At 36.7% G+C, this 19,225-nt stretch overlaps 1 protein-coding gene across 1 annotated transcript in view; it reads right to left on the bottom strand.

Moving 5' to 3' along the window:
- Positions 1-19,225, bottom strand: part of LOC122790525 — a 793,381-nt gene that overhangs the window by 314,746 nt on the left and 459,410 nt on the right. Inside the window, exon 5 of the mRNA XM_044058074.1 lies at positions 8,976-9,009. Within this exon, the coding sequence (XP_043914009.1) occupies positions 8,976-9,009 (34 nt within the window). The remainder of the gene's footprint in view (positions 1-8,975; positions 9,010-19,225) is intronic.

Genomic DNA, 19,225 nt, shown 5'->3' with positions numbered 1-19,225 from the left:
TCTTTTCCTTGATTTATATATAGTTTTTAATATCTTTCCTTAACTATTTCTATGGCTGTATTACACAACAATTCTGCATTATATTTTTATACTATCCCTTTCTCATAATATCACTTTTTCCAATCTCTGTTTTTCATAACTTTATTGTATTCATATTTTCTTTCATTTCTGTCTTTTCTTTTTTCATTCTCCTTATTCCATATTGCCTTATATCTCACATTTAATATTTCCACAATATTTTCTGCTTTGTGAACTTTTTAATTATCAGAACAAATGCATAGATGCCATGTATACAGTAGGACTTTTCAAATTCACCCCCCATCTTCTTTTCTATTATAAGTTAATCCCCTTCTGAAAGGATTTAATCTTGTACCCCAAATAAAAGGGAAAAACATGCATTATTTATTTTTCCAAATTATATGGAAACATATAAACACCACCCACTATGCATAGATATTTAACATATATGCTTTTTTAAAGAAAGACAGGATAAAACTTTTCCACCATGCTGTCAATTTCCTTACTTCTTCCAATTTTTCTTTTCATTGTTCTTTTGCTTTTTCATATTCACCAGCTCTTATACCTAGTATATTTATTTAATTTACATTATAATATATTCCATTTCCATGTGGCTAACTGGTGCAGTGGGTAGTGTTGTTGCCTCACAGCAAGAGTTGGCATGCCCTTCCTGTGTTGAATAAGGTTTTCTCTTGGTGCTCTGATTTCCTCCCTCATTCCAAAGATATGCAGTAGTTGGATTAGACACACCAAACAGATCATTGGTGTGAATGTGTGTGTGTGTGTGTGTGTGTGTGTGTGTGTGTGTGTGTGTGTGTGTGTGTGTGTGTGTGTTATGAAAGAACAGCAGTAGCAGGGCTAGCCACCTAGTAGTGTAAACATTGCTGTAGATTATGGTCACTGTTGGTGTGACACCCTAAACACATATGGAAAAAATGGGAAAAACTGTGATTATGGATGGATGAATATTCCATTTATTTTTCTTACTTTACCAAATCATTTAATTTTAGCTCTGTTTAATAGCAATCCTACTTTGTTTAATAGTGTTTCATTTCTTACTATTACTTCACTCATCCATACCTTATTTCTTGGAAATATAACCAAGTCATCAGCATATGACATGCATATTCCTACTTTATTCCCACTGTCCAACTCCCATGTTGCATTTTTAACCCATATCCATGGCTTTGTTGTATGTTGTTGTTCTTCTTTCAGCTTTTCCCAGTTAGGGGTCGCCATAGTAGAACTCCGGCCCGCTAATGATTGGCAGTAGATTTTTATGGATGCTGAGGTGCCAGCCCGACGCCCAACCTTTTAACGAAGTCACGCCCATTCACGCATGTCTTTTGAATGCCACCCAATCATGGGGAGGACATGCAGACTCCACACAGAAGGCACTCCAGCCAAGAATCAAACAGGAGAACCTCTTGCTGTGAGGCGACAATGCTACCACTGCACCACCGTGGCTTAGTTGTATAATAATCATTATTAACATTATCAAAATAAACAAGCACATGCTTAAGTGGCAGCCTTACTCTATTTCCCTTTCTAGTTTTACTTTTTTAAGCCACCCATTTACCATCACCCATACCCCCGAATTTTTATGTCTTAATGAACTTTCACTGTTCTTTTACCTATACCAAATGCTTCAAGTATTCTCCACATCGCCTCATGACTAACCCTGTCAAAAGCTTTTGCAAGACGATGTGCTACTTTTCTTGCTTCTTCATTTCCTTCCAGTGTTAGATTTATGGTTCTTAAACATTACTAACATCTCTTTTGCTTCTCTACCTTTAACAGCAAAAACTCCATCATGTAATACTTGGTGCAGCACCTTATGCATTCTTTTTTTTTTTTTTTGTCAAAATTCTTATAAACATTTTTTAATCTGTGTTTTCTAAAGTTATTAATCTCCATTCAGTTGTTTCTGTCATCTTTTTCTCCACATGGACTTCATCCCCCCATTACAGACTTTTCTTCTTTTATCCCCCTCTCTTAAGCAATCATTTAATATATGGCAAAAATGTTTCATATTTACTCATCTCTTTATAAAAATGATATTCTAGTCCATCTGGACTGATGCTGATTTTTCTTTTTCTTCCTTTACTATTTCATGTAATTATTTTACTTTTATTTATCTTTCTAATTCTTTTTTACACCATCTGTTATTTTCATAACTTTTTAAAACTGTGTCTGGCACATCTTCATTGTGATACATATCACACACAAAATTCTCAACTGGCTTCATAATTTCTTTTTAGGTATATAAAATAACATTACTTTCATTATAAATTGCATCTATTTTCCTTCTTTTACTTTAACATGTTGTCTTGGCCATGGAGAAACAACATTTTTTTTTTAATTTTGTCTAAACATTAATAATTTAACTTTTCCCTATTTTTCATATATTTTTTTCTAAATCATTTACATTTTTCCTTCTTTTTTAATTTCAACTTTGAGCTCATTCAAAATATTGGCATTTTTTTATTCATTCTCTTTTTTTTTGTTCTCTTTCAACATTTAAATATATCTTAGATATTTTTATGTATAAGACCAACCGATAAGTCCAATTTCGATTATATTCCCTCATGGTCATATACTCATATCATAATGTCTTTTTCATGTTTTTAATACATTAAAGCCAACTGTCAACCATTTTTATTCATTTTCCTTCTTTTAAAACATTTCTATTATCCCCTATTAAAACCCATATTGTTTTATGTTCAGAAAATTCTGCACGCTTCACACAGTCCATTGTTTTGTTCACATCTTTTGAGTATAAAACGTAATTTATTTCTTTTTTAAATATACCTCTCTGATAAGTCCAGTTTATTTTCCCCTAATATTAAATCATCACATTCAATAACTTATTTCATAACTTTTATGTCTTGAGTTATATTTCCTTTTTTCTTAAGTAACAGTTATAGCCTCATCATAATTGTTGACATATTCACAATCACAAACTTTTTTTGTGCCTTTAAACATTTTCCTCTCTGTCAAATGTGTATATAACACAGTATTACTACTTTTTCCCTTTTTTATGTTGTATACTACCAGATGTCCTGGTGTAACTACTGTTATGTTCATTATTTTTACTTCCTCGCTTGTTATCATAACTATTATATCTGAGTGCATCTCATTTCATATCAGCCAAAAAATGTTCTTCCTCATAGCTGGAACCAACTTCTTTTCATCTCTTTTCTAATGCATCTTACATCTAAGAAACATATAATGTCCATATTTATTTATTTACATAAATTCATCCCTGGTTTGGCACCTACATCTCTCATCTCTCAGGTCCCCTGCATGTAAATGCTTCACCTCCCAAGCCCCTGCTTACACTTATCAAGGATATCAGAACTTGTCAGAGATTTGCCTAGGCTTAAAAAGGCCATTGTGGTCATTAGCCTAGTAAACACCTATGAACCTATTCTGTTATTGTCAAACCTCTAACTTCATTTGTAACACTTTTTACATTTAATGCTAGTACTGAAACAGTATCCTTTTCCGTGGTTTTTCATCTTTTGTAGTTGCAACTTTTATTTTTTCTCTTTCTCACTTTTCTCCTACTCATTTTCTTCATCTGTTTCCATATCCCTTTCTTCTTCTTTATCACTACTTAGCATATCAAACTAATTTTCTACCTGTACATGTACATTTGTTCTGTTATTGTTTCAATATTTGACATTTTTATCTACGACTGCTTTATTTTTTCTTCATTCCTCCCCATCATCTGTAGCTGTGCCATATTGTTCAGATTGTGTATTATCTGAAAAGTACTTTTTATCCTGTCATCTTTCTTCCTGTATCAATGGACAAGCCATAGAAATGACCAGAATCGTTAGATTGCTAGCACTTAGGTAAATGATTGCAAGCTGTATGACCTATTTCTCCACACTGACATAATCTTTTCTTTATGCATTCATGCTTTTGGCTGTCACTAGTATCATATAGTGTCTCTTTTTCCATTTATGTTAATCCTATTTGAAACATGTTTAACCTTCCGTTCATGCATACTTAAAGTTACCAAACCTCCAATCCCCTGTTCATATACTTCATGCATATTAAACTTTATTTTAATTTCATGCACATTGTTACACTCAATTAGAAAATAGGTCATCAGTTCAGTCTTTTCAATGTCAATTGTTCTAGAATGAACAGTCAGTTATTTCCTCAGTTGTAGTGCTAAATTCTGAAATATGCATTATTTCCATGGGGCAGCATTTTTTTTTTCTTTTCCGCTTCAGAAATATTGAAAAGTAACCTCACACAAATCTTTTGTCTCCAAATATTTCAGTGCACTGATATCTTGTAATTTAACTCCAGGGTTACAATTATACTGCTAAGTACTTTATATCTGTCTGTTGTTTCATTAGTTTGAATCCCAAGTCTTAGCACTGGCCATTTGCTTTCAGTCTTTAGTCTTTCCTGTGTTTTCCTGCTTGTCTCAGTATTTCATGTCTGGATGTCTGTTTTACTGCCACTGCAAAAAAATTAATCTTTCAGCCAATTTCTTGCTGAAGTCCTGTTCCCAGTACATGCCCTTAAAACTACTTTCTCCACTAGTCAAACATGCACCAGATAATCTGCCTTCCTTCTCTGATTCTACAGTATTGCTTTCCTCTCCTCCTTAAGCAAATGTTATTTCCACCATGGCAACCTTTTTTACAGCACTGCCATTTTCTGGATCACTGTGGTTAATTAAATCCACCAATATCTGTGCATCTAAACCTCCTTCTTGCTGTGTTGCTATCATGACTTCCTCACAATATGCAGTTACAACAACTTCCATATATTCTTGACCCATGTCACTGTCATATCCCCCCCTCTTCTCCATCTTAGAACTCTTCCTTGCTGCAGAAATTGCTTTCTGGTGCCACCTAGCAGCTCCAAAGAATATGTTTAGTTCCTTGGTGCCCTAGGTAAAATTTCTGTAGTTAATATAATTACCACCTCATGTTTCCCCTGAAAAGAGGACACTGGCATAGTGGTACTTAAAGTCCCACAGGTTGAGATGGCAGTGTCAGCAGTAATAAAAAAAGTATGTTGTGAATTTCTGAGTTAAAAAAATAAAAGAGAGTTTAATTAAAATTACAAAATTTGCCAAGGCAGGGTGTCATAAATAGGATAGGCTGTCATAAACATTTACCATAGGTGTAAAGTCAGCAAACAACTTGAAGTATTTTGCAAGAGATACGGAAATGTCATTGTGCAGTTCTGTGACATCATCATTTGGCATGATATTGCACAATGACACTATTATAATTCATGATATGAAACGTTTCAGCAAGTAAAATACAAGTTTGAGTAAAAATATCTATAAGTACCAAAATAGTTTATTATTAACTTTCCCCAATGCAATTTCAGAACTTTGGCAAATATTAGTATTTAACTTTTAGACTTAAGTGCATATCAGATTTTTCAGAGTAGTATAGAAACATAAAAACTATTTTTTTTAGATGAAGGCCAACATTTTAGGTTTGTTTCACACCATCACAAAATTTTGCATTCTGTTTGCAGAACAGCTTTCTGAAAAAAATGCATTTTTTTCATATAATGTTATTTTTTTATTCATGATGTTAATGATGAAAAGCTGGGTCCCATATTAAAAGTCTTTAGCATTAGGAACCCATGTTTATTTTGGTAGATGTGGCTTTATAACTTCTTTTTTTACTCCTTGTGAGTATATCATCAGCCTCCTCTGGTGAATGTTCAGCCCTTTCATTCCACATCCTGCTTAGCCCCAGCACACCACTCCATGGAGAGGTCCACTCGCTCAAAGCTAGAATATTCTTTAATTCAGACTTGTAGCTTTTTGCCAACCCAGCTGTTCAAGTTTTACTAGAGCAAGGAGAATAAATAAACTGTATAACATAAAATGAACAAAAAATCACCAATCAGAGAAGAGATAACACTTGGGCAATGTTTAAAGTTAAGCACTTTCGTTCTTTAAATTACATACCAAAACTTCCTCAGAACAACTTTCTCATCTAACAACAAAATTTAAATAAGTTTTACCTAAGTCACATGATGAACATGTCATAATTGACATTATTACAATAATATACTTAACTTAAAATCAGCAACAATAAAAAGTTGTTATGTAATTCATATCTAAGTGTGTACTTGTATTCAAAAACATTTTTGTTAATTTCCAGTCCATTGAATCTTTAAAAAGTATTTAATGTTTATGTAATCATTTAGCCTCGGTGGTTTGTTGGAAGCTAAAAAAACTTGTTACATGGTTTCTTTAGAGTCAAATACTGAGTTTATATCATCTCCTAGTGGCTCTAACGTACTTTCTCTAAAACAAAAAATGAATTTAAAAAAAAAATGCATCCACATTTGCATGCTTCACTAAAGCGTTGTTGAAATCTTTATTTTTAATATTTAATAAATGATCATAAATCCTTTTAGACAGCATTCTAATAGGCTTACCAACATAAAAACTAGTACAAAATTCACATTAAACCAAATATACTACTCCCTTCAAATTACAGGTGAAAGTGTCATTTACCCAAATTTGTTTGTTTAAATGTATAATAAAAACACAAGATCCTTCATTAATGTACCTACAATATTTGCATTCATTACATTGAAAAGTCCCCATAATTTCTATACAACTTACTATCCTGTTTCATCTACCATCAACAATAGATTTAATATTGGACATCTTTTTATAAATTAAACAGGGCTTGTCTCCAAAAATATTAATTAAATCTGAATTTCCCATTGCTATTTTCCAATTATTATGTGTTATTTTAATACCATTTGCATCCAAATAAATATATACTGGAAATCCCTATCAAAAGAGTCTTTCCCAGCACAATTTTGATTAGTAAAATTGTATTCACTTCTCAAAATTGGTATAAACTTGTTCAGTCTCTTTGCTCTAACTTCAGAAATAATATTGTCGAACACATTTGTCTGGTAACCTCTTTGTAAAAGTAATTACCTTAAATACGCTACTTCTATTTCAAATGCATGTTCTTCACTAGTTAATATGCTAAGTCTTATAAATTGTCTTCTAATGATATTCTTTTTCATATAATAAGGATGTTGAGTACTATAGAACTAGTAATTGCAAAGGTGCTTTTTCCAAATATTCTACTATGGAAGCATCTGTAAGACAAATCAAGACAGATGATTACATGAAAAAACTGAATCACATTACCTTGATTACCAAGACTAAAATGTAAAAAATCAGTTATGGCATTTAAGTAGTTGAAAAATTGATTAAATTCTTCTACACTATTTTTCCACAAAAAATTGTAAATGGAACATTTATAAATGCAAACCTTATGAAAAAGTGGGTGTGTAACCGTGAATTCATTTTCCCACCAGCTCATCAGGTTTGCAAACACTGGTGCTACTCTTGCACCCATGACAACACCCCTTTGTGTCTGTAATATGTCTTATCAAGTACCAAAAGTATTTTCTAGCACAATTTCTAACAGCAGACAAATCATGCTGATGTAATTATTGGAAAGTTTACTAAACTTACTTAAATAATTTATGACAAATTCTATACCTATATATCTGGAATAATATTGGTATACTTATGCTTTGCTTTCCTGGCTGTAAGGACAAGGCTAAAGTGATGCATGCTGCTTCATCTGTTTCCCTTCCTGCACTCATTTCTTTCAGCATTGTATTCTGTTAAAAACAGCCGTGAGCCTGTCAGGGCATTCTTAAACACTTGTGCCAACCCCAGCAACAGCAGCCCTAACAGGCAAAGAGTCAGTGCTTTCATATGGATGACATTTGGCATCTATTTTTTACAATGTACTTTTATGGTGCAAATGGCTGCTGATATGTGTCCATACATCCTCCAACTGCTATAGCCCCGCAAAACATTATTTATTTTCATTCAGTTTGTTCTGTGTCAGCCCTTCACCTATCCAGCACTGCAGTCATATCCTGACATAATGCTTCACCTGGTAGGCGAGTGTGTGTGTGTGTGTGTGTGTGTGTGTGTGTGTGTGTGTGTGTGTGTGTGTGTGTGTGTGGTAGCATCCCTGCATTTGGTCTGTACACTGTGGCATTGATGGCCTTTTTTATCCATTTTCTTCCCACTACCAGGCCATCAGTGTTTTCTCTTTATACTCCTAAATGGTTACCCGTCTGCACATGCTGGACAAATCATGAGATTGTAGCACTGGGCCCATTTTGGCACATGAGTGCTTCCGAACATCAGTGAAACTAGCTACACTGCAAGAATTGCTTGGAAGCTTATGTGTGTTTGTATTTGACCTTAATTGTCCTCATGCAATCTGCCAGCCTTCTCTTGGAGTTGCTTACAGCTAGTAGGTCAGGCAACCTTCCTCCCCACAGGATGAATAAGCCTCACATCTACCCTCCATGGCCAGCTCCTCCAAGGTTTGGGTCACTAACACAAGGTACCCTACATCACAGTCAGGGCTTTATTCCTGTTTTCCACAGATGCAGAAATTGTAACTGGTGGTTTGGTACCTGTCAGGAGAGATGAAGTAATTTTCTACTGTAGTTGCTTGATCTTTATGGCCACTGATGGGACAGTCTATGTATGTTCCCATATAACCTTCTGGTTAAGTGCTCACCTGTGCTGAGCTTCATGCTGCTCACTCTGCAATTGAGGAACTCATTTCTTTAAACATTCATCTTTCTTGGCTGACTATCTACAGAATGGTATGTGTTTCAAAACTCAAACTGTTAAATGTACAGAGACTTGCTCTCTGCACAAAAAGGACAGCCTCATACTTTGAGATTCTGATATCTACTTCTGAATAGATTCTAGTTCTGAACAGGATTACCACCTTTAGACAAACAACATAATTTGAAATTTGTTTACCAGGAAAATCCGACTGGGCCAGAAATTGCCTGTTTTTTATGTTTTAAACATTCCTTGTCATGTAATACAAAACTTTAACTTCAAAAAGATAAAAATACAAGTACTAGTCGTAATATATGGCACTTACCACCAGTGTGACTTGTTTCCAATTCTTTAATGATCTAAAATAAAGTAAAAAAAGGAAAACTGATGAAACTGTTTTGTATTTATTGAACTGTTGTTTATAAATAATTCTACTAAGTGAGCAATTAGTTTTCATTTATTATTAAAATAGTTCTCAACAAAGTTTTTGTTGTAGATGACATAAAAATCTAAAGTGTGGTTGATGCAAGATAAGGTGGAAAAGATGAAAAAGAATTTCATAAGGTGAAAAATGTGGCAGAGATGTAACAAGTAAGTTGCAGTGCTAAGAAATGCAAATTACTAAATCAGAAAAAACAGCAGAGTATACACGAAATGATAAGTAGCTAACAGTAATTAAAAATGGAAACATATGATTTAAAATCAAACTGAGAAATTGTAGTGAAGATGTTTTGATGCGAAGATGTGTACAGAGGCAAACATCACCATTAGAAAACTGAATTAAAAGAAACAATCAGACCTCGTCTGAAGCACTTGGTTTATTCCTATGGATCTTATCTCTTCCAGGCCGTAAATTTTAGGTAGTTTCTGTCAAGGTAACCATAATGAAGCAGATTCTGCATCAAACTAAGGACTAAAGGAGTGTAGTATGTACAGTCCCGAGGAAAGGGAGAAGAATGAGAGAAAAAATATTTAAGTAAGTAAAGGCATCTGTTAAGTTCAAAAGTACATCATCGTTCAAAGCAAGAAAGGTCTGAGACCAAGAGATTTACAATGTAAACATGGCTGAGGAGCAAAATGATGAAGTAACTTTTTAGACGATATGCTATTTGCTCTCATGTTCAACAACCATTAAGCCACCCAACTGGATTTCAGACTATTCTTTCCCCTTAGACCCCCTGAATGGTGCCATAAACCTGAAACTGAGGACCTCTATGCTGTAGTATAGAGCTTATGTAACCTCCTTGCTACAGCTGCACAGAGCTGCTAAATACATTCATTTAAGAAGTCACAATGTCACCTGTGACTTCTTAAATGCTAGAATTACACTTGTGTCCAATTGGCAACTACTGATTATTCTCCCTAACACCATGCACCCAGGGCAGCAGCCTCCTTCAGTCTCCTTCTAGGATTTCCCATAATGGGAGGTCAGATCTGGCCAGAGAGGCAATCATCCAGGCAGCCATAAGGGTGCTTTATGCTCTTGCCCACATCATCTTCTCCACCATAGCTCCCAGCCTTCCACCACCAAAATGAAGAACACTGCCTTTCATAATATGGAACAAATGGGGAAAATGTGGAACATCTACTAACAAACCTACTAACAACTTCAACTAGGAAGCTCAAATGATGGTTAAATAATATTTTATACTTATAGAAAGTTCTTTTGATGAATTAATATGATTTGGTACTATTTACTATAGATATTAGTTAAAAAAATTCCTAACAATGAATGTCTAACTTACCCTTTCAATGTAGAACTTTGAGGAACATGGGTATTTTAAGACCCAAAAAGAGGAATGTTTCTCAGAATGAAGTACACTTAAGAAGTATGTTCTTTGCCCTTCTGCTGCGAGAGGCAAGCACACGTATTTCTCAGCCCATGCAAATCAGACTTTCTTCTCAAACTGAGGTCCTAAAGAGTCTCTTCAGTCTGACATTGACCCTGGAATATATCAGGCCAAGTCCCACATGATCGGCTTTGTATCATTCTGGATTTAAGCAGTGGAGAGCGTTTCTACTAAGTCCTAACTCCTCCGTCTGATGAGTGACTTAAGTACTGCTTCACAGTGGGGCAGCCTGTGTCCCCTCTTCATGTATGCATGCTCTCTCTTAGACACACACACACACACACACACACACACACACACACACACACACACACACACACACACACACACACACACATATGTATGCACACTCACACTCACACATGAACTGCTGTGACATTTAGATCTCCATCTGCATATGAGCAAATAGCCAGTCAGGACTGCCACTCACTCCCTGCAGGATTGACAAGCCAGTAAAAGCTGCTCACTTCCATCACCCTTACAGCCGAGCTTTCACAGTCCCTGAGCCACTACTCAAATGTAATCATTTAGGCCATTGTTAGTGTTCACACTACTCAAACTCAATCATTTAGTTCATTGTCAGGGCATTCGCACAACTCAAACTCAGTCATGTAGGTCATCTTCAGGGCATTCGCACAACTCAAACTCAATCATCTAGGTCATTGTCAGGGCATTCGCATAACTCAAATTCAGTCATCTAGGTCATGGACAGAGCATTCGCACACAACACCAGCCAGCCAGCTAGGAAGTCATTTTTTCACAGTGAATGTTCATGGTCCAAGAAGAAGACGAAGGAGTCTAAAGAGAACTAGGAGAGCTCAAGAGCTTGTCTGACATAGACAGTGGAGTTTTGGTGAGGGATATAATAAAGCTGGTTGTTTGGATCTTACCTAGAATTCTGGGACATATACAGATTAATGTCAAGCTGCATGTGGCTATGTCAATGTTACAGTTACATTTGTTGGTTTGCATAGGCTGTATAGTCCTTTTCTTCAGAACTCCACAGCTTGAAACAAAAGCAGTCCTATTAGATGGAAATCACTCCAGTCTGACCTCTCATTTTTCATTGCATGAATTACATCAGTCAGTGATAAGATAAACATACTAACACCTTTCAAATGTCTAAGGGTGTACCTGCACCAGAGTGTGAAGTTCCCATTACATGATGTGGCTGTAGTTAGCAATGAACAGAAGATACAGCACAGACTGTTAGCCTTCCTTTTTATTAAGGCCCAGAAGTAGCAGCATGTGTGAGTTGTCTCTGTCCTCAACAACACTTTCAGAAAAGAAAAAAGGCCTGTCACAGCATAACCAAGCTGATGGATAGTTTGTAAAACTATTCTCATCACTCTAGCTTTAGAAGTTTCTGATGATGGCCCACCCTTTCAGAAAGTTTCATGCTTACTTAGATACACCTTATACACAAATTTACAATCCATCCTTTGTTTGAGAGAGTTTCTGTTCATTTTTTCTTCTCCTTCCACTTCAGGATTTAAGGTCAAACAACATCTTACTCAGTGTGTACACATCCAGGTACCTGTGACAAGTCATTTAGTATTTGTTTCTTTACATTTTATTTACTAGGTCTGTGATGACAAACCTATGACACGCATGTCAAAGGTGACACGTCATGACGTTTTTGGTGACACGTCGGTGATCACCAGCACCTGAGTTACCAAAGAGATTGCTTTTGCATTGGTTGCTCATGTGAAGTGCACTGAATAATTTTGTGCCAGGACTTTTGACATGTCAAACCCAATGGTTCACCATCACTGTACTAGGTTAACCCTAGTGGACAGAATCAGTTTTCAGAAGAAACCTGGGGGGGGGGGTTGGTACCTATTTGCACACAATTCATAAGTCAGGATTATACAGGTTTTAACACATTCGTTTAGATCAGGGGTGTCCAACCTTTTGGCTTGCTGGGGCCACATTGAGTGAACAGAAATGGTCTTGGGGCCGCATATAAAATATATCATATAGTTAACTCTTTCGTTGCTCCGGAAGACCACAGTCAACCTCCTGGCTGTACTGTAGGTACATTTGAACAATGAATAAATGTAATAAATGTCTAATATTTGCCTTAAAATTCTAATTCTCATTCTAATTCTAATTCTCTAATCTAACAGTTAACTCTAACATCTTAGTTAATATATCTATATATATATTTTTTACAAATAAACAGATATTCATTACAGCACTAGTATTTCTCACTGGGAAAACCATTCCAGCAGTCCAGCTACGTAAAATGTCAACATCAGCAGTCCTATAATACTATAATCCACAAAAATAACCCAACAAATTTGCAATAAAGTAAATAATTCACATTACTGACTTAAAACAATTCTGAATAAGCTACAAGAGGGTCTCACCCAAACAAATAACTGGTGCCAGAAATATGGCCTCAAGCAAAATGCCAAAAAATGCATCATCATCCCCTTTGAGGAGAGTGATGTCCCCACAAATTATCACATTAATAACAATGTTGTAAGCACGCAATAAGTTGCATGGTACTTGGGCACCCAGGTTGATAGAAACCTGACTTTTGACCACCATGTTGTCTCCATTGTAAGGAAATCTTTTTACATGGCCCACTTCATTAGTAAGGGCATCTCATCCAGGGACAAGGAGGTCATAACATCCCTGTATTCTTCCTTTACAAGAGCCATTATTGAGTGCAATGCCCCTTTTGGCATGTGCCTCAGCAAAACACCCTGCCAAAAGAAAGACTACAACCATTTCTGACAAAAAAGGTCAAAGGACTAAGTTCACTATGTTATCCAAACAGACTAAAAAGCTTCTTGCTTTCCTCTGTCTCTCACTGGCCCCTATAAATGTCATCATTGGCTTGCTTTCCAGGCTAAGAAAGATCCTGCCTTAAGAGACTTCCTCTACCTCAGAAATACTGGTTATACTTAAAACGCTCACTACGAAGACCATAGCCTTCACTGCAACATAAAAAAGCCACTTTTTATTGACAGGTTCTTGACATAAAAACCTTCAACTTCTGTAAAAAGCTCCTCTCGTTATCAAACAATGTAGTTCAGCAACACAATGGCTGGATGGATAGCCATAAATGTAGTCCTTGGGTAAGTAGCATAGCCTTCATCAAACCAGATGGAAAATCCACATACTAACCTTTCCCAGCTGGATGTCTAAGATCTAATATTGGTTACTCAAGTCTAGTTGCCCAAGAAGAGGGGCATGTTTAACTAAGAATTCCATTTGCAAAATTATATTCAGTATACATTTTAAATCTCTCTCTCTCTCTCTCTTACATACACACACACACACACACACACACACACACACACACACACACACACACACAAACACAAAAGCCTCTACTTGTAAAATAGGCAACCTCAGTAATCACATGACACCCACTCACTGAATGAAATTGGAAGTCAAAATATCTGAAAAAAATCATAATAGAGATGGATTCATCCATGTAATTTCCCACCACCAAAAGGACCATCAATAAATCAACAAAACTGCTCAGCAAAAAGTAAATCAATAAGAAAACCATAAACTATAATGCTACATACTGGTGTAAACATATAACTTGTGTCAATCCCCAGGTTAATCCATACCAAAAGATTGTTTCAGAGCTTCAGCTATGTACAAACAGCTTTCTCCTAAAAACTTTACTCATTGATATTTGCCTTGCTGTAATTATAACTGTAAAAAAAAATTTTGTTTATTCTGTACCTCAATGATTCTCACTGTTGCGAGATGTAATATCTGCCATATTGTATGAGTACTACATCCATAATTTGCTCTCTCTCTCTCTCATATATTGTATTATATTGTTTTGTGTTATTTTTGGAGCTTTTCTCCCCGGGCCTCCGCTGAAAATGGACCTGTGTCCAGTTGGACTTTCCCGGTAAACAAATGTAAAATAAAATAAATAAAAATAAACTTCCCTCCAATTTAAAGCCATTTGACATTCAGATATTTTAATTTGTGCAGAAGTTACTCACAGATTGACAGTTTACTGAGCTGTAATGCTGACCTTCGCTTTTGAAAAAAACAAATTCCCAGACTTTGTCAATAGCTCAAAGTGTAGAGAGGATTATTTATTTATTTATTTTTGGAAAACATCTTTAAAACTGTTAAATTGATTACACACCCAGAAACACAGAAAAGTTATTGTGATTATGTAAACCACAGACTGTTGCAAGAAATCAAAGTCACATTAGCACTCTATGCTTATGTCTGAACAGATGAATCATGCCTGTCAATTCCAAAAGAAGTAAAGTAGCTTAATAAGAAGGTTATTTGCAAGGTTACATGGCAGTTTATATTGGAAATAAGCAGAGATATTAAAAAGGCTCTGTTTTTCATAATTATGCCGAAAAGTCTTCCAAGGTAAATACAACTTCTGATTTAGTATGGAACCATACCTCTCAACCTTAGAGCAGGAAATCTGGACAAAGCGAAAAATAAAAGTGGGACACAGGCCCAAAAATAGTTATGCATCACAGACACCATTGAAACAACTGTAGCTGCAAACATTATACATCACTTATAATCTTTCTATCCCATTATTGTCAGTTAAACATTATATGGCTCATTCAGTCCTGCCTTCTTTTGCATCAAAGAAAACCATGCTTTGAAATTACAAATACATTAAAAATAATAAATAAAACACATTGCATCAACATCCTGCAACTTCCTACCTGCAAGCAACTACAGAGCTTTCACTGAAACTAGGGCTGCTTGTTTCCCCAGAATGACAGTGCTCCCTAATTAAGTCTAATGGTATACAATCTACCAGTATCTGGACTACCTGAAATAAATTAAATTATGGCCTGTAAATTGAAAGTACACTTTGTTTAATTAAACTAGATTTCTAAGCCCACTTACTATATTTTTTCAGTAACATCCCAATATCCATTTCAAGGTCACTTTACAAGACATTGGCTGTGGTAGACTTGGCATCCTTCAGAATACCACAGGCCCACGCTAATACATTGTCCATTAAATGTAAATATCCATCCACTGTAAATGGCAAGAAGCTATATGTCTTAAAAAATCTACTTCTGGCATGCGTACCCAAGTATTAGGTTTTGAAACAAACAAACATATTCTCCACTGTCTGTAAGTCTCTGTCTTTAATAATCACCTACTGTTGCAGCACTCCCAACACATAAGCACACACATACACACTAAAATCCCCAACATTTAAAAAATGACATTGTGCCCACTTGATTTGCCAGTATTGATGATCCGCCAAAGCTATGCTTACTGTTGTCCAATCTACCACTGCTTAGAACCCACCAATGAAAAAACAGTACTAGGTGCTTTTTTGTTTGTCTGTAAAAACAATACAACTTTATATGCTACAGTCCCACATAGTCAGTCCACTACTGACCCATTAACCCTAGGCTGCTGTCTCATTTTTACTCCCTGGAACTGCATTACCCTGGATGACTACTTTTATTTCCTAAGCAAAAGACACAAATTGGAAGATGAGCCAAAATCCAGACATTCTTTGAAAATCCATAAAGTTAAGAGGTATGCGTTTATGTTCAATACAACACTCTCCACGTCAGGAAAGTCGCAATTTAATGAAAGTGTACTCTTAATGTATGATATATTTGTGAGATAACTTGTTTGTGTTCAGTAGGTAGACTGATCATTGTTAGCCTCTTTGTGCATGCGTCTCTCTCAGTCATGCACACATATGCACACATACACATACACACACTCTTCTTCTACTTTCACGCACACAATTCTGCTTTCATGCATGCACTCACTCCTGCTTTCATGCATGCACTCACTCACTCCATACTTACCTATTAAGACAGGTAATTGCTGTCCCTTTCAAAGGCAACAGCGGCAAATCCATACATGAGTCCCTCTTCAGTGAGAACACGCAGCATACACACACACACACACACACACACACACACACACACACACACACACACACACACACACACACACACACTAATTGTTCGATTGCAAAATAATGGCGTAACACATCCAGGTTTGTGACTCAAAAGCAAAACTAGAATTTGTTTCTTTACACACCATTAGCATTACAGGTCTGTGATGAAAAACCGAAAACACCAAAACAAGTGTTTTGGGGCATGTGTGATCGCACCTGCAGTTAGAGGTTGAGGGCGCATGGAAGAGCTCTGAGTGCCAGGGACATGTCAAACCCAGGTTCACCATCACTGTACTAGTTTAGATACTTGTTTGTTACTCAGCTGAGTAAGCTGATCTGTAAAATTCCTTTTGAGCCATGACCTGGGGTGGGAAACATGTACAGTGTTAAGTGCAATTAACATACAACCATAAGTTGCATACTAGCATCAAATATGTTTCAGTGAGTGCAGTAAAGAGTAAAATAAGGCACATACATCAGAATTACATATTAAGAGAATGAAACAATAAGCTTATGCTTCTCATTTTAAGTGCATTTAACATTCTACCTCCCATTCATCCATAGCTTTTCCTTTTGCATCCCCACCTCTCCCATGCCCTACTGAATACCTCTGTGAATTCTCTGTTCACCACCCATTTCAGTAGTTCATTTCAAGGGTCTACAAGTCTCTCTGTGAAAAAGTGCTTTTGGAGAGTAATTAGCCCATATAGTTTGCTTCTTGGAATCTAATATTCAGTTGTATGATACAGTATATTCAAACTTGCTAGATGAAAGCTTTACTAGCTTTTCTATAAATATTTTTGGCATGGAGTATAAACTTCTGCAGTTTTGTCATTTGGTGAACACAGTACATTATGATGTTGCAGCAATCTTGGCAAGTTCAGGTCAGTCCAAGCTGCATGTACAGTACTGGTGAGAGAAGGTACATGGTGGTCAAAGCCTTGCAAGAGCCTTTATCACCTGCTAACTGTGGTGACCACAGTCTTACAGTGGAAGAATTCTTGCGTTTCATTACCTGGGTGACAAGCTCCTTGTAACCATTTCTAGAAACTCCCTGAAAATGTCCCTGTAGTGGATGCTTCCTTGGTCATACTACTGTACCTCCTAGGGCAGACCATAAATTGGAGGAAATCCTTTCTTATTCCTTCTCAGATGATAGCTATCATTAGCATGGTGTTGGGCAGCTTTCAGTATCAGTCATCCTTGACCTTAGAGAAGGACATGGAGGTCATAGCCTTGCACAGGGTCTAGGCTTGGATGTGTCACTTCTTCTGGTCTTTGTGGCTGCCACAATCATCACAATGAATTTGCATCCTTGAAATGTGGATGCTGCCATGGACTGTGAGGTTTCAGAGGCTTCAGGGTTACAGTATGCTTATGGTCATGGCCACTATGTTTGGATCCTTTTTGTTTAACCATGGAGTCATGGATATTCCTTACCAACCTGCTTGTGAGCCTTTCCTATCTGCATCTGAACCCACCACAGATTCTGATGGGGGATGCTTCACTTGCAGGCTGTTGTGGTCACTTAAGACTATCACATGGTGGGAAAGTGACATGGTGAAAAAGTGTGGGTCCTCCTGGAAAGGAAGTTCCACATTAACATCCAGGCCTTGTGGCGTTGGAAAAAAGCTGTTTCCCTGGCCTGTACTCATCCAATTAGAAAAGTAGTCTATTGTGTAGTACCTAAACAAATAAGGAGACACAAGCTACCATCTCCTCTCGGGGGGGTGATATCATCTAGCAGTGGGCCACAGACAATGGAATCACTCTCACAGCAGTTCAAACCCCTTTGGAAGTGAACAAGCTTGTGGATGATGTGAGCTATTTCTCCAGCTCTGTCAGAACTGTTAATTTGGAAGCTGTATCTGTTTGGCGTCTGTCAAGATTGGGGATCTCAATCTATTTTCTCTTGGGAGAATGAAGTCCCTCCCCCAGTGCTGTTCAGTTCATCAAGGCAATGGAAAGGCAATGGAAGATTTGTTCTCCTTCTCATTGCACATAGATTTCTGTAAAGAAGCCTTCCAGTCCCACTGAATGCAACATTCAAACGAAAGAAAGAAAATTCAAAACAAAGATCAAAACTCATTCTTGTTAGGCCTTGTTGACTGAGAAGGGCAGAGGTCAGGCACTTAGCACCCTTTTCATGCAGAGAACTTGCCTGGCTTAAGGCCAGTATTGCCCTTTAGTTGAGGAGACATCCGCTGACTCTACACCAGGGTTCATTTCCAGATGTCAGCTCCTACATAACTCTAAATATGCTAACTGGGGTCTCAGAAGATATTGAAGCATCATGGAAGCCTTCCTTAAAAAGTCTATGTTTCCCAGTGAAAACAGTTTTTGTTTTGGAAAGAATTGTACCTAGTAATGTCCAAGTTAGTCAACTTGCAGAAGATCTTGAAGCACCTAAGACATCTGTATGATTGCAGTCTCAGTTTTTCTATGGTCAGGCTACTCTTGTCAGATATCTGTGCATCACAGTCACCTCCATGGCAAAGTGTTTGAGTCCCACACTGCAACTCAGACAACCTGGGTTTCATCTGCAGTAGAAACAGTAGAAGAATTGACTCAGAATAAGAAAGTAACATTGAAGGTTTGCCTTGTCTACTTTTTTGAGGTGTGTGGTGGAGTGCACACTTGATGTCATAATGCCCTGTGAAATTCAGGAGTTACTGATGAAGGTATTATTGAATTGAACAGATGGACAGGGCAACTGAGGAACATGTCTGTAAGGTGTCAGGGTGTTCTGTACAACAACCATGTGTATGTCAACCCAGAAATCTAATCTTAAATAAAGGAACACTGATAGGGTATAACCTAAAATGTGTG

This window comes from Protopterus annectens, chromosome 16.part0, assembly GCF_019279795.1.
Source record: "Protopterus annectens isolate FY-2018-M chromosome 16.part0, PAN1.0, whole genome shotgun sequence".
NCBI lineage: Eukaryota > Metazoa > Chordata > Ceratodontiformes > Protopteridae > Protopterus > Protopterus annectens.
The sequence above is the reverse complement of the archived record's forward strand: the minus strand, read 5'-3'. Positions and strand labels throughout refer to the sequence as shown.